This window comes from Pundamilia nyererei, unplaced genomic scaffold (assembly GCF_000239375.1).
Source record: "Pundamilia nyererei isolate P.nyererei 1_Seehausen unplaced genomic scaffold, PunNye1.0 scaffold00008, whole genome shotgun sequence".
Lineage (NCBI taxonomy): Eukaryota > Metazoa > Chordata > Actinopteri > Cichliformes > Cichlidae > Pundamilia > Pundamilia nyererei.
In genome coordinates, this window is record NW_005187409.1 from 3556605 (window position 1) to 3573437 (window position 16833).

The 16833-nt window shown below is 39.3% G+C and overlaps 1 protein-coding gene across 2 annotated transcripts in view; it reads right to left on the reverse strand.

Moving 5' to 3' along the window:
• Positions 1-11635, reverse strand: part of fgf13a (fibroblast growth factor 13a) — an 87924-nt gene extending 76289 nt beyond the window's left edge. For both annotated transcript variants that reach the window (XM_005722973.2, XM_005722971.2), the window contains exons 1-2: positions 11095-11635; positions 10654-10816 (exon numbers count right to left, since the gene is read on the reverse strand). In XM_005722973.2, the coding sequence (XP_005723030.1) occupies positions 10654-10702 (49 nt within the window). In that variant the 5' untranslated portion in view covers positions 10703-10816; positions 11095-11635. The remainder of the gene's footprint in view (positions 1-10653; positions 10817-11094) is intronic.
• Between the last annotated feature and the right edge of the window lie 5198 nt (positions 11636-16833).

Below are 16833 nucleotides of genomic sequence, written 5' to 3' on the forward strand. Positions count from 1 at the left end.
TTTGACACCATCAGTTGTGACAACTGCCTACAGATGAGATGACATTTTTGAGTTATGGCAGACTTTTTTCATCAAAATGTATGTTCTTGTATTCATACAAGTTGGCAGTCGTGTGAAACACTAATAATCTCGCGAGCATCCACAACCAGTTTTTTCCCTGAAGTTCTCGTGGAGCAGCTTAGGTCTTGGTAGATGACATCACACACTTTAACAGCACAAAAAACACCTGATGACATGGAGTTAAATAAGTCTCCCTAATCATTAGCACCTACTCTGAATCCTGTGACACTAACATTTCTATATTTGAATAATATAGACTAAAGAATGATGTAGACTACTCTTACTTTTCCATGAAAAACATCACCTTTTTCTCTCATTGAAATTCTAATTGATTCTGTGTCACATTTTCAGGTAATTTTTTTTAAATGTTTACTTGCTCAAATGTGTCCAAAAAGCCAACAGTCTTCTACACAGGCTGCATATCGATCTGTATGTGCATAGTATAATACACAGAATACTATCACAATACAAACATGAAAGAAAATCACATTAAATCTACATCATAAACTGACGCCAGATGCTGTCAATTCTGATTTACAGAGTATAGCCGAACAGAGAAAGCCCTGCAAAATCCTAAGATAACTCTGGCAGACCAGACATAAAAAGCATTAACACACACACACACACTTGTACCATGTGAAAACAAGAGCTATTTCTGACTCTGCTGTTTGGGGATTTCAGTTTATTTCCTGCTCTGTCAAACATGTTCTAAATGTTGGTGCGAGAGTCACGTCTTTGTTCTATAAGACCAGGGGAAACAAGTGACCACTTGATTACACAGCACAGCAAACACATGACATAAAGGTCAGGAACACAAAGGAGTGGGTACACAACTGCAGAGCATTGTGCAGGACGCATTGGTGTTCTCATCGGCTCTTCTGAAACTATACACATCTATTACTGATTAGAAATATAAAATTAAATAAAACTGGAATCAGCTTTATTTTAGGTGACATTGCTACTATAAGATATTGCGCAAGGTCCCCCAGTAACCAAAGGAACTGAAGCAATTTAACATTGTCTTTGTCCTAATTTTCCACTGTAACCTTTAAGCAAAGCTGAAATATTTTGGCATTATTGCACGTAACCTTTTCATCTCGCCTACAGCACTGTTCATCTTCTTTATGCTGGCCAGTTCTCCTGTTATGTATTACTGTTAGATCACTGACTGCCATCTCTCTCTCTCTCTCTCTCTCTCTCTCTCCCACTGTCTCTCTCTCTTAACTCTCCATCTCTTTTGTCTTTCTCTATCTCAGTGCTGCAGTGTAGGCAGAGACTTGTCTCCTCTAATTACATTGAAAACGATGTGATCATTCAGTACAGAGAATCTCTAATGACATCTGGCAAAACAAAGAAAAAAGTTTTAAGGCAGGAAACTGAATCACACTGCCGCCTGGCTAAATGTCCATTGACTATGAGGTTAACGGTGGGGAAACTGTAGCACCACAGTGTTTGCTTTCAAGCAGTTTTAACCGTTTCCACATTATCAAGTATCCAATCCTAACGCAGCTTGTACAAAAGTTTCTGGTAGGGTAGTACTTAAAGTGCTATGGTTTGTGTCAGGAATGCCTGGAAAAGACTTTGTGTTAAGACTAGCCCTCGTGTTTCCAGTGAGACTTCATGTTACTCTTACATCTCGTTCCCCTTGCTTTCAAACCTCCGTCCACCCTTTTCTGTGCTGAAGGTCAATCACAACAATTATAAGGGTTGATATGATGACTAACATCTCTGACATTCCTCTGTTGATCAGTGCTATTTCACATCATCTCTGTTTTGTTTTGTTTCTTTCTCTGATTAGTAGCTGAGCTGTCCAGTAACATCCCAGGGACATGCGGCCTATGCCTTTAATAAACCCTGAAGAAGATTTCAACTGAACTGAGAAGATGAAAACTATTTTGCATTTGTCTGTCAATGCCAGACTAACTTCAGGGCAGTTTATCAGAAGATGTTCTGGCTGTGGCTTTTTTTTTCTGGTAAGTACTGGAAAAAATGTGATTCACAATTAAGAGTAAAAGTTGCCCATTAAACTGTAAAGTTTTCCTTCTTATGTTATATGATTTTATCCGGCTATTAGCGTGATGATGATTTCATGCGGAGAGGGCATTCTACCACTCTGGTTGGTCAGTGTTGTGCTAGTTTTAACTGGTTTTCACTATATAATCCTGGGCAACATAATCTATGAAGAGCTCGGGAGCTAAACCTTACATATACTTTTGAATTGTTAGAAGCACTAATAAAATGTTATCCAAATTACAAATTTATTTTAAAAAAAAATAGGGGGCACTAATTTACTGTTGCCTTTCCCTTTTCATTTTATAATGAGCTGTGTATCAGCATGCATTTTTCTTTGTCTGGGTCACAGCATGCACGTTTGCAGCGCTGCGTTCAGTAAGCAAGCCACCTCGATATCCTCCACCCATGACTGACGACTTCCATGCTTATTGGGGCTTTGTTGCCGTGGCAGCGTCTCATTATGTAAATGATGTCTCCCTGATGAAAAGGAGGCAGGCGCAGCCGTGATGCTCACTGCTCCAGACTGTGTAAAATTGGCTTCAGGGACCAGTGAAGGAGCATTGCTCTATTTTTAACAGTCATCTTAACAATGTCTTTATTCTTTATTCTTTCTCACATCTTTGAAACAGAAGGCCCACTCACATTTAACACTTGTGTCATCTTTTTCACACAGTGAGTACTAAAATATTACTCCAAATGCACATAAAGGCACATTACCAACATTTCAGTGGCTGTGGCATTTACGTCTTCAAGGCTTAATATGTTGTATTTCTAAATTCTTGAAAGTTCTTTCTGTTGAATAGTTTCCTAAGAATGTATTATCCTTCCTTTCTCTGCCATATATCATCACTGTCATGACCCAAGCTCAAAGGGTTTTATTCCAGCCCAATAAAAATGATCCTTTTAATGTTATAGCCAGTTTTTAAAATAGACAAAATATGTGCTGCTATTGAATTAGATGCCAGAAACATATTTTAATAAAGTAGGGTTAGGGATACCAAAAGCTTGGACAAGCTTTCAGCATCAAAGTCTGACTCTTTGAGAAAAAATTTTTTAAGGAAACTGTGTAAATGAATAAATAATTCTTGTTGTAGAATGAAATTGCAAAGGATTTGGAAATTTCATCATCTAGGCGCCATAATATGATTTAAAGATTTCAGAGAAATCTCTGTGCGCAAGGGATCAGGCAGAAAATCAAATACTGAACGCTTGTGATCTTCGGGCCCTTACATGGCACCACATTAAAAACAGATGCTATCTTATAGTAGAAAATACTGTATAAGCTCATGAACACTTTAGATCATACTTCATAAAAAATGCTTTTGTCTTTCCCAATCTAACAATATATTGGATCAGTTAAGTATTACCCTTGTGCTTCCAACACTGATATGTTTTTCTCATAGACATCCAGTGAACTGCTAAGGTAGATCACTGATGCAAGCTGAAGTGTGGCCCTGCCTGTAACTTGCGTGTGAAACAGCTGCAGGACTGGAGGAGAGCAAGAAGCTGGTAATCCTTTTAACTATTCTCTGCACGTTTTGCAGAGGAGATGGTGGTCTGCTGCTTTGGAGTCTTCCGGTTGAATTCACTCTACAGAGACTACAGCCTTGTCCGGCATTAAGAGACTGTCAATCACTAATCTGCATTCTGTTCAAACCTGAGGCAATCATTTGCCCTTACCATAAGCACTGCTGGCCAGTTAGATGCTGTTTCCCAGACCTGCTCAGCCTGTAGATCCTGTTTATTACCACTGGTTCATCCTTATCTTGTCCCTTTCCTACCTCGGCTTAATCCCCTTTATAATTATCATCAACTTTAATTAGTTAATGTGCAGAGCAACTATTAATCCTGAGCATCATTTCAAATACAGAAACCAAGGCCATGAAACCTTTGAACGTGACATGATGTTAAAGCATTAACAGAAACATTTCAGTGCTGTCACTCTGAGCCGAAAACGTCCCCTTTTGAATCTTTATTTCACAATAACTTTATGTGACACTGTTCCCGTCCCACTAGGCTCCGTGGATGACAGGACACATGGTTTCTATGGTAACCTTGGGATGCTGTAATTGCTTCTGTGACCTCTTTCTGCCCTCAAAACATCCAATAGCTCCTCATTCATTGTCTGTTGTAGTAAGTACAGTATTTACAGTTAAAAATATGTAGCTGAAATGTGCTTAATGTAATTAACAATGTCTATACTTAGAAGCACAAATTGCTCAGCAATAAAAGATCCACTTGGTTCCATATGTTTGGGGATAATTGGAAAGAACATCTGTGGTAAAGCTTCTGCAGAACTGCACGTGTTGCATACCGTCCACAAACTGTATGTGAGCCCAAGGTGGCGTGAAGGCTTTCCACACAAATGAGTCACTCCTGCCACATGCTCAGTTGAACAGATGAACGCTTTCCTTCATCTCAGTCGGGCTAACAGCACTAGATCTGCGCTGAGTCAATTAACAATCAGAGCTGGATTTTCTCACACCTGGCAACAGTATTATATGAGGAGGACATAATTCTGTTTACCATTTGTCATCTCTAGATGATGAGCATAAAAAAGAAACTAAGCAATGCCATTTAAACATGCTTTCATTATAACAGCAGCGGAAAGGAGACCAGAAAATGATTCAATTTTCTGCTGATTTTATCTTTGTTAAATTTAGCAGATAATAGACCACTGGGAAAAATGTTCTTCTTCCCTCATTAAATCCCTGAGCTAACATGAAGGTGGCTAACCTCAGCTTGGCTTACTGACATGAGCAACTATAGGAAAGTGTAAGTAGGTCCAATAATCTGAAGCTCACACTTGCATAAAAGTGGTTTATCTCGTACTTTTTAAGTAAGCAAAACACAGCAATCCCAATCTGAAATATTTCTGTTCTTTCCTTATTGAGAGAGATTTTTATTTTGTTATCAGCCAGTTTGACACACACAACCACAATTATGGGGGATTATCTTTAGATGGGATTAACTGCTGTAGCACGGAGTGCATTTCTGAAAGTTAAACTGCAGTAATCCAAAATCCACAGGTAGGGAATAATCCCAAACCTACTGTCAGACTTTTAGTACACACAATCATTTTTGATGAAATGATTCAAGTGAAGTAATAAGATTACTATCATGAACCATGTTAGCATTAGCAGGCCATAGTCAGATCTGAAGAGGACTTTGGAAAAGAACATGTTGTTGTTGTGTTAAAACGCACTCGTTTTGTGCAGAAGTCAAAAATACAAAATGGCAAAAAACATAAATTTTGATATTTTATCTGTTCGCGTTCTGTGACAAGGAAGTCAGTAACTTCTTTTTGTGTATTCCATTTAATTTCCATCTACTGTGCTGGTATAATGGCACTACCTTAATAACTGGAATAAAAACTACCTTGAACATCATAAGAACCCTTTAGATCCCGGATCCTCATACATATTCTTACTCATCCCAGTTCCTGTGCCAATTCATGCACACCCCATGTACTGTATATTGAGCCTTGTTTTTCATCCCATATATTTACATGAGTTGGTTGTTAGCAAACTGTCAGAATTTTCAGCTCTGGACACTTACTTACTTACTCCTGATCCTAATTTTGGGGGGATAATGTTAATTACAAGACCATGTTGAGTAACTTTTATTGGAAGAATTGGAAGTTAATACAATGAACATAATATTCCAAAAAATGTTATTATCATTGTTAAAAAAAAACAAAAAACATGGCCCATTATTTTTGAGATTAGATTAACAGATAATCGCATGCTTGCTAAACAGCTGTGATATTCAGCAAAGAGCATTCATGGCCTTTTTTAAGTAATAAGGATTAATGTCTTTAGCCCCTCTTAGTCACAATATTTATGGAGGAAGCCAAATGACATGTGTAAATTAACAACCAGGTATTTCAAAGTATAAAACTGCAAAGATTAGTTGAAAAATGAAAAGTGCAGTATAAACTATAGGGGCACTTTAAAACCTTTCTATCGGCCATATGCTTCTACAGTCTGAAAATACTCATGTGATCTTTTCTGAAATGGCAAGAGGTTCACAGGAAGAGCCAGGCAGAGCAGGAAGCAGTGTAATTGTCATTTGGGACCTTTTTTCACTCATCGTTTAAGCACAAAAAACGATTTCAGGTACTATGTTCCAACCCCGTGAGCTTATTACATGAGCTTATTCACATGAGTTTATTCACACGGCTGGTAGTGGTCACTTAACTTTAAAATTTAGTACTAGGTCAGCTTACACAAACAACCTGCGGGTTTGTTTTCTGAGGGAGGCCAGCCTCTCACAAAAGCCTCACCTCAGAAGACACGCAGCTCTGTGGATTACCAGCAGCAGGCAGACTAATGCACCCGCAGTGAAGCATTTAGAGATTTTAGGGGCAGAACATTTCTGGCAGCAATGACGTAAAACATAGCATAGTTTCCATTTCAACGTTGAGAAATTAATAAGATTAAAATGTCTTCATCCTAAACACGTACGTTCAGATGTATTTCACTGCTAAATGATCAATACATAACCATTTCCAACAATGCAGCTGTCATGCTGAACCAAAACACACCTTTCATGTGAAAAAAAAAACATCCTAGGAACTCTAATGAATCACGCACCAGAAACCAGTCACAGGGGACCCTGAGTCAGAAACCCAAGCTTAGGAACTGAAGAGACAGGCCTTCAACATTCTCAAACACCGATCAGCACACAATTCAGCAATGGAAAGTGGCAGATCACTGATGCCACTCGGAGATCTGAGTGGCATTAGACTCCGCTCAGGAGGTGAGCCAGTTTCCTTGAGGTCGTGTAGCCGGATCTGCGTCAGTACAAGTAAAGCATCTGACAGTGCAGAACCACGCACTTTCACACATTAACATCTTGTCACTAACTTCAAAGTTGGGACAAAGTTGGGACAGAGTATGGTACAGACTTGTAGTGTAATGAAGAACATAACCTGTTTGGATGGACATAGAAAAGAAAAGACAATCTATAATCTGTTCATTCATGTTACCATTCCTAAAAGAGATCCTGACATACTCTGACAAGATTAGAATATCCAAACACTTCAATATCAAGGGAATGTTAAGCTATTTAAACTTCACAATTTTGGTAAGACAGTCACTAAAAAGGACATAAACTGGGGGAAAAGATTCATTTTGTGTTGATACAGTATGCTGAATAAATATTGTGAATCTGAGCCAGACAAATGTGAGAAAATCCTGTGAGTTTACAATGTTGAAACTTTGTTTGGAGTCATTTTTCACCCTGGCGTGACTTTTGTTGGACCCCTGCATGTCAAACTATTAACTACAAGTTGATCTCACAAATGCCAATCCTGTCACTGCATGCTGTGTCTAATTTTTGTTAAAACATCCCGAGAGAGTTCACAACAGTACGGGTGCTGAAGGCATTTAATAGAGTCTTAATGATTAAAGCAGTGGATCCTCCCTTCACCACATATTGTTCAAAGGAGATTCTTGAAGAGCCTCATTAGATTAAAAGAAGTTAATGACACTGTAGACAGTATTTGGTTTTGCTGATGAGACCAGAGCAGGTGTCAGTGTTGTGGAGGATAGAGTTGCCTGCACTGTGATTAATGAAGCAGCTCCAAACTGTTCTCTGCATATCTATTGATTCATTTCTGTGGCTGGCGCTGAGCTGAATTAATCTCCCTGCAAATATGCAAGACTTATGTCTTCTTCTGCACTTTGTCCTGCAGTCTGAGGCAGACATGAATCGACTGGATGACACTCATAGCCAAAGAGGGGGTTTATCAATGCACTGCGCTAGGATCAAGTCTGAGGAAAGTAACAGAAGCACAAAGTTGTTGTTTTTTTCAGAAATATGGAATCTTTAACTGATTATAATGATAAATTAGCAAAATGATGATAAAAAGCAATCAGAGAAATGTACGTTAAATTGGACCATAAAGTAAAACACATACGGTGCAAATGTTTGTATAACCGATGGAGAGTTAATCATCTCAACAGTTAATGCATATGCACGAGAGTTATCTGAGAGAGGCTTCAAGCCCTGGAAAGTTATAAAGCCGAGCGAGTGTATACGTCATGCTTTGACACATCACTTTGTCCGCACAACTAAGCTTCACAAGGACAAGGGGAAACTAACACAACGTGATTCACTGGTGTTGATACTGGTACTCTGCACAGAGCCATGTTTCTCTCTTTCAGTCTATGCATGTTTTCTGTTTTCACATGCTTTGCTAACAAAATAAATCCCTGAGGGAGTCGGAGAGAGAAAACAGTGCCCTGTCACAAAACTGAGTCACCAAGAAAACACCCTGTAACAAAAAGTGACTTTCTTACTGAGTGACAGCTTGAATAGCATGTCTTTGTGGTATGACTACTACTAGGACCCCCACAGAGAACATTACTTGTACTTTTCAGGATTTAAATCTGTCTGTAGATGCAAAAACGAGACGCTCATGCTCGACCCCTCTTTTTTTTTTTTTTCTAACCAAATAATGTTTTTGTAAAGATGTAAGCATTCAGAAAACTACAACTGCAAAAGACATACTACTAAAATAAAATTAAAATATGCCATCATAGGTAATTTAAGCAGCTTGGCAAGAGAGATTCTTTTTTCAAATTAAGAAAAAAGGGGGTATCACTCTGTTAAAAAAAAAGCAGGGCAGTGAGAAGCTTCTGCAGTCCAACAGCTTGCAGGGGGAAAAAGGAGCTGTGGAGATGGCAGGTGGTTCCGGCTTTAATGGACTGTTTCCATGAAATAATTTGTGGGACAGGTGGTTGCCAACATTGGCAGGGTCGGTGGTGATTTTCCCCATGCGGTTCTCGGCTCTTGTGCAATTCAAGTCTCTGATGGAGGGCAGCTGGTACCAAATGACCCTCTCAGCAATTCACAGTCTACTGTCCTCCCCCGAGCCCCTTCTATTTTTTTCCTCTCACATGAAAGCACGTCAGCTACACCACATTTGTGTGTTTTTCTGTAAATTTATAAAAGGAGACAAGCCTTAGTGAACACTCATAGTTAAGTTGAAGATGTTTTGCTGTCATCTGATAGTTTTGGCGATAGCGCTTCCAGAGAGCGTGCCATTGATTTCCAGTGGGAGACAAGAACAAAAGCTCCCGTGGAGGTTAATCTTGAAATCAATTAAAGCATGTTTTACTCACTACACATTCAGCAAAAAAACTGATAAGCTTCCCTTACTGGTGTTTTATTTTAGATGCAGAAGTTAGTTGTCAAGCATCTTATACTATAAACATTAAAAAGACATACTATAGACATACTAGACATAATATGGATCTAAAGGTTATATAATACCAAAAGAATATCTATTTTTCCATTATATGTTTTGTTAAATGCATCAACAAATTAACCACGGAGGTTGAGAAGTAGAGTGGTTTAACAACAAATGCACCATGACACCAAATCTTTCCTTCTGTGCCCTCATCCAGGAAAGCAGCTTTGGATGAGGTATGCTCAATAGCTCACTAGGCAGTAATACTTTATTAATGCCTATTAATAAAGATTAAATGTTAATAAAAACTGTAATATTCTGTAGTACCCTGATTAGGATGCATCTGTACCATATATAGTAACACCAAAAGTCAGGTAGCAGTGTTGCCAAAATAAGCCAATAAGTTCATTGATTTGTTGTAAGCACTTCAAGCGGAGTCAGAACACGATAGTAGGAAGATTCAATTGCATTTCTATACTGTAAGTAAACAGGAAGACTGTTATGGGCACGCTGCCACGGTGTGAGTGTTGGGTATTTTATTCTGTCACTAAACCTGGGAAACAGCCGTTTTTACTGGTTGCAATTAAGTTATTTTTTAAGTTATTTTATTTTAATACCCAGATATTTACTGACGCGAAAAGTCCTGTCCTCTCTGGTGTGTGGGTTTTTTTAATCTTTTAATAGAAAACTGAGCACGAGGACAAAGACGCAGTAACGTGTGTGACGGTGCGTAAGCTGTCCCGCACATCATGACGGAACGGTTGCGATTAGTCCCTCTAGGTTTCTTTGGCAACCTGTCTCCATTCTGTCTCCATGGCAATGCCAAGGCAGTTTACTTCCTTTTTTCTCAGGGATACGGAGCCTCTTTGTTACGCCACAGGTCATAAACTCGAGCTACGAGACCGAGAGGGCTCCGCGCGTCGTGGCAGTGCAGATGTGACGAGAGTGTGCGGCTCAGTGTACGAGCGAGAAACAAAAAGGGACCTTTCAACAGGATGCCAGTGACACAATAGGATGCCACCACCATCGCTACACTGGTTATACTGGTTAGCTTATTAACATCCTGTAACACACACCCTGTAACATATTGCCTTTGCTAAATCATCTGCGTTTCTGACGATCACCAAGTCAAGGCAAGAAACGCATGTGATCTCAAACTCAACACATCGTGCAGCGTATAGGCCTGCAATAGCATATCTCAAAGAGCAATATCCACATGCATCGTGCTGGGAATGGTGAACCATCCAGTGGTTGGTATTGTTTTCAGTCAAACCTCAAAGGGTGATTTGAGCACCATGCAGGGAATGAATGAGCGCATGGTCGCGTTTAAACCTGTGATTTGGGGATAAAGCAAGCTGTGCAAGCCAAGGCTCTTCTCTTACCCTTGGAAGCATCCTTGTCTTCTTTAGGCTTCGCCACTTTTCCGCTCATAGATCCCAGTTTGGATGTGTAATTCCCGAATTAGATAAGAATCGAAATCCCCTTAATTGCTGACAGTCCTCAATGAAATCCTGACCGGAGATTCCAAGTGATGAGATAAGGCTTCTGTAAAGAGAAATATCCATCAAAATTGCATTTTCTCTCATAACACAACAGCTGCGTTTGGTGTTACAGCAGGGCCAAAGAACGTAACAATGGAGCTACTCGTGCTGCAAGGTGTTTCTCAATTAGGTATCAATGAAAACATTCAACTATTGATAGACACACTCACACGCCACACGACAAAGACCTCATGTAGTTTCAATAAACACAAAGAAGCAGCCTATACGCATGCCTATCTTCGTATAGCCTTTCCAGTGATTTAACACCGCGCTTTAACCTACCTTATCTCCTCCACGTTTTCTGCTACATCAATGCACATTGATGAAAGGAAACGTCCCCACTATGAATCCCGTTATGTTGCATACGAAAAATCACGACCTACTCTATTGTGACAAGGGAGACGAGCAAAAAGCTGCGAAATGGAGCGCACTTTTGCTCCCCACAGGTCTTCAGTCAAGAAAAATTCAAGTGAATAACACACTGAGCTGTAGTGTCTAACAAACCCCGAGAGTAATCCCATCCAGTGTGGCTTTTGGCGACCAGGTTTTCTTGTCTGAGGCTTTCACGGTCGAGCTCTGCTCCTCTAAACACTCGGCAGATAGAATCAACAGGATACACAACGTGAGAGCGCTCTACCAGTTACAGCGCCCGTTCACACAGTGGACAATTGTTTTTTGACCCGCGTATGACGGCTGTGGTGAAAACGAGCTGCTCGATCCATGAATGCAGTCAGCATGTGAGCTGTGGTGTCGATGCGGAGAAGAATTAAAGCAGGAGGTTGTGCTGCATGGCGCGCACCATCTTGCTGTTGCTCTCATTCAGTTGCCTTTGCAGAGCTATGCGTTATCCCATTCACATCCGAGATGCGCATTTTCTAAATATATATTCGGAGGTCTTTCCTTTGACTTGATTAAATATGCATTTGGAAGTCAGTAAGTGGCTGGAGGATAACACATAAAAATAAAAACCGTAGTAAATTCTTGTTATGCTTTCTTACATACCTGCAGCTTTATCATTTTACAGTTTACATAACCTCATTAGTTAATAAGATATTTGTTGCATATGACTAATACGATGGTGTTATGTAAAACAAGCTCCGATGGATCGGACTCTTAACTGAGAACATAACCCACCTAGCTAAGACTGGATAGTGGAACGTATCAGTTTGTTTTAGTTTCATGAACACTTCTCAGGTCCTTGAAAGTTTTTCAGGTCCTTGAAAGGACACATCCAGTTCTACAGCAGTGTTTTGAGAGTGCCAACCACATTAAGTCCTTTCCCCCTTCTGGCACCAGATGAGCATTTTTTTTCCAGATGCCACCTCGCATTCCTGTTACATAATCACAAGGTGAAGTTTATCACATAGGTGTCTTTTACACCGGAGAAGCTAATGTCGCAGTCCCACCACTGTTTTGAAATGCGTTTTGTCCCCATACCGCACAGATTTTTACGGGTGTAATTGGTTCAGATAAATAAAGATGAATTGTTTGAGGAATGCTTGCAAGTTTACACATTTAAAAAACATGCAATACAGTTTCAATGTAGATAAACAAATAGTATACTGAGTAACTCGTTTGAGTGTGACTTGATTCACTGTGGGTCATGACAAACCGATTATGGGAGTGAGGAATACCTCAATTTCAGTGCACTCACTGTAAAATGCATGCAGTAAAGAGTTAACTATAATTATCTTTTTGTAAGTATTCAGAGACTATCAGACTAATGCCATTTATTAATATTACTGCAACATATTACTGCAGTAATATGTTATATAAGTGTCCTTACCTTGTGAAACTTGTAAAGATGAAGCCTAAAAGCTTCACTTGAAGTCACGTTAAACTGTTCAGTTTCAACTGAGCCATATCAACAGCAAAACATATTGATTTCCATTTTTAAGGACACTATAATATTTTTAATTAGGGGTGCTAGTTTTTTAGATTCTGTTCAAAAGTCTTTCAATCCATGTCCAGTTTTTAGCAGGCTCTATGTCACAACCCCTGGTCATGCAGAGCTGTAGCAGTGGCAGCAAAGGGAAAAAGACCCTATAGGTTGAGGGTTACACGCCATATGGGTGCTATTTTTAGAAGAAACTGGAACCACTTCGAACTTTCTTCACATCCGCAGATCTTGCTGAGACATTTGAGACATACTGGGACCTGTCTCGGTGAGTGACTTTCCCTTAAAACAGTCCAGTCATTGCATTGTTTTTTAAATTGCACTCTACTGAGTTGAGTTTAGTTATATTTCTGACACAGGATTTAAAGAAAGTGAACCCCAGTTAAGCTAAATCATAATCTTTTAAATACTTTTTTAGACAGAGGATGGTTATTAAAACATGATATGCATCAAGCAGCCATAACATATTTTGTAGGTTCCCCCAGTGCTGCAAAAACACCTATCACCTGGACACAGAACCTCTGTGGGTTTCCAGGGGAATCCTTTTGAGTCTTGTGGATTACAGGATGGGGCCTCGATGCATAAAACACAGATGTATGCCTATATTTTTATATCTTTAGATTGTATTGACAGTGGTGATAGAGGCTACAGAATCCTTGCTATGAAGTTATGAAAAAATATAGACAGATTAATTATAGAGCTTCAGTTTAGTGATTTTTTTGTAGATTTTTTTCATAAAAACAATGTTTTTCACAGCATAGTCACTGATGAATGTGGCTGTACTTTGATGAGCTACATGAAAAGTCTGCTAATTAAGATTGCTTTAAAATATCTACTCTACCACAAGTCATTCATTTATATATAAACTATACCGAACAAGGGTCCGGAAGGTGTGTTCAGGTGGTGTGGTGTGCATATGTTTTAAATTCCACATAAATGCAGAAAAAAAGCAACTGAATGTTGGTTTGCTTTCCTTTGTATCATTTTGAGTACTTGAGTATATATATACTCAAGTACTCAAAATGATACAAAGGAATGATTATAAGGTAGAACACTAACTCCCCACCTGGATACTAGAGTGGGGTGTAGAGAGTGATGGTAAATGTCAGTGGCTTGTGTTCCCGCTGTGTCCGTGGCCTGTGGCCCCTTTTTACCTTTCCAGCAGGGCGTCACACTGTAGTGGTACATCCATTTCCAATCTGTTTAAAGCAAAGCCAGGGACCCCGTTCAATATGGTGCACACAAACTCCTGACTCACACTCTATAACCTCTGACGTCAGTTAGAGGTCATAGAGTATCAAGCTGTATCCACCCATTCTACAGAATAACCCTGAATTTCTTTTTTTCCCCACTGATTGGAATATTTGTGGTAGAAAATCCCCTCAGATTTCATGCTGTGCCACACTCATGCAGACACGCTCAGTAAGCTGATTGATTTCATTCACTGGTGATGTGTTGAGAGCTTTGAATGCAAAAGTAGTAATAGTACAGTTTTAAAGTAGTAAATTTGCACCAATATATGAAAAAGCATCCTGATTAGAGGGATTTCAATCCTGATTGGTTGATCCTGATCCTAGAGAGCTCCAACACATGAATAGAAAGGTTTGGTCAAGGGATAAAGGTTATCACACATTACAACTTGGTATTGATTATCACTGACCTGGAGGTAAACAAAAGCAAACTGAAGCCCCACCCCCTCTACGCCACAGTATAAGATGGATCCCTTCATTGTACAAATGCAGAAACAGCACTGAGGCCTGTACTGTTCTCTTGCTTTGCATCAGATATATACTAGCAAGAATATGCTAAATGGTGATTCTGAACATTCTGAACACATCCCTGCAGGTCTTTGTCTGTTTTCTTGCATCACTGAGCACTTAAATGTACTTTCTTACTAATGAGAAGCTTTGCAACCTTACTTTACGATCTAATTTTTGACAGATTTTTATGCTGATACAGTCTCTGTCTTTTTTTTTTTTTAATGCCAGATTAATACGTAAGCATCACCATCTTTAAACATGAGTTTTCCGCCCCGTTTACTGAAGCATCTCCAATAGATGAGAATGCCGGTCACTTCAGACTTCTTATCAAAATGGTAACTACTTGATCTTGATTTATCCATGTTCCAACAACAAAACCTCTTTTGTGGTCACTTAGGTCTTTTTCTCTTCCCATCCTAATGTAAAATCCAAATCAAATCAGCCTGCTCAGCATTTTCTTATGCTCGGCACTGGGCATAATTGGACTTTAACTGCTTAGCTGTAGCGTGGAGGGAGTGGGCAGAAGCCTATGCAATCACTCTGGTTCTCCAGTCAGTTATAAAGCCTTTTCCTTTAATTTGACACATGTAAACATCAGGCAGTTTTAGTAATTTGTTGGTAATTTGCATGAGATTTACTTTTAAAGTGAAACAAGAACAATTATCTCAACTTTAAGAACAATTATCATTCCTAAAGATAAATACAAATAGCATACACACACATACACTACCCTTATTATCTTTTCCTACAGTAAACTATAGAATACCAGTGCAGCTTATTCAGCAGAGGAAGGCTTACTGTGGGCTGGATTGTATGTTGCTACTCTTGTGATATTAGGTGGTTAATTGTTATTTCTATAAGTGTTATGTAAGATGATAAGATGACTCGGTATTCCAGAGAAAGATAAATCATTCAAAGCAGCACAATGGCATTTGGTGAAGAGATTGCATGTTCTGTCTTTGTTTGAGTGGGCATCTTTTGGATGGTTTCTTCCAATATTTGTGGAATGCAACATTTGCGTTGTCAGATTTGTGAAAAGCTTGTCTTTTTTTTACACCAACTACTTTGATTTCCTATGCCGGTAATGAAATAATACAGTACTATGTGAAAAGTCTTGAACCAGTCCTCATTTCTTTATGTTTTGCTAGGAAAAGGGGAAATCTTTGGGAAATCTGTTTCTTAAGGACATCACTGTCACATACTGTTCATCTGCTGTAGATGTAGAAAATTCTGAGGACACCCTGCACACCACACTGAGAGATGCCATTATAGTTTTTAGCAGATACATCTGTGGGAATCACCTTGTTGGTACAAAAGTACGACTTGATCACGTTATTTTTGGCATTGTTTTGTTTTGGGGGGTTTTGTCAATTTGACTAAAGAAATGGAATCAAATGATGTGTTGTTGTGGCAGGCATCTGGTAACAAAGTGCCTAAAGATACAACTTGAAACTGTATTTTTTTTCTAAGTTGCCTGTATTGACACAACACTAGCCCATCCCTTGAGTTAGGTGCCCAATTAGAGCTTGAATGAGTCAAAGGTCAGTGTTACGTGGCTTAACAGGGGGAAAAAAAACATTCTTCTAAAAATGTTCAGTTATAAGGACTGAACATGAGTTGATACTAGTGCTTCTACTACTACTGTCAGCAATTCTTGTTTTGTGCTGTATTTTGCATCTTAGTTTTAAGTGACTGGTCATTATTAAGTTTTTTTTTTCATGGTTTTGGGGGACACAGTCTGTTTCTTTGCTCAGTGTGTGTTATTCATGGCAGGTAAAATCAATTTCCATTTACATGGACCAGCCAAACAACCCATCTGGACTCTGAGCTGGTTTATAAATCAGTTCCATCAAAAACCAGCAGTGAACAAGCTGCTTGATTTGCTGCTTGCCTGTACTTAACATCACCCAAGGTTATACTTGTGGAGGAGTCAGTACGGGTGTTATAAGGATCAGTCCCAAAAGATCATTCTTTAGGACAGGCAGTGAGGTGGAGGGTGATTAATGCTCCAGTATTGTGCAGCTGGGTTAGTCATCTTCCCCCGATTGTAGGTGTTAGCCTGATTCAAGCTGAGTGTGGCTGATAAGGTAATAAGCCTGGTGCTGTAACAGGGGTGCTGGTGACAATGTATGTTGTGTAATATGAATGGGATTTAACAAACACTAACTTCTAACAGTTCAAATGCGCCCAAACTTTTAGAGATCACTACATCTTGTAGTATTTCATGTTATCAGTGAATTGCAGGTGGACTGATTATAGAATAATGGAGTAGTTTGGGATTTCTTTCAGTGAATTTAAAACCGGAGGATTCTAAAAAGAGATTTCATTTTAGTAGAGCAAATGATGTCATGCAGCAGAGGTCAG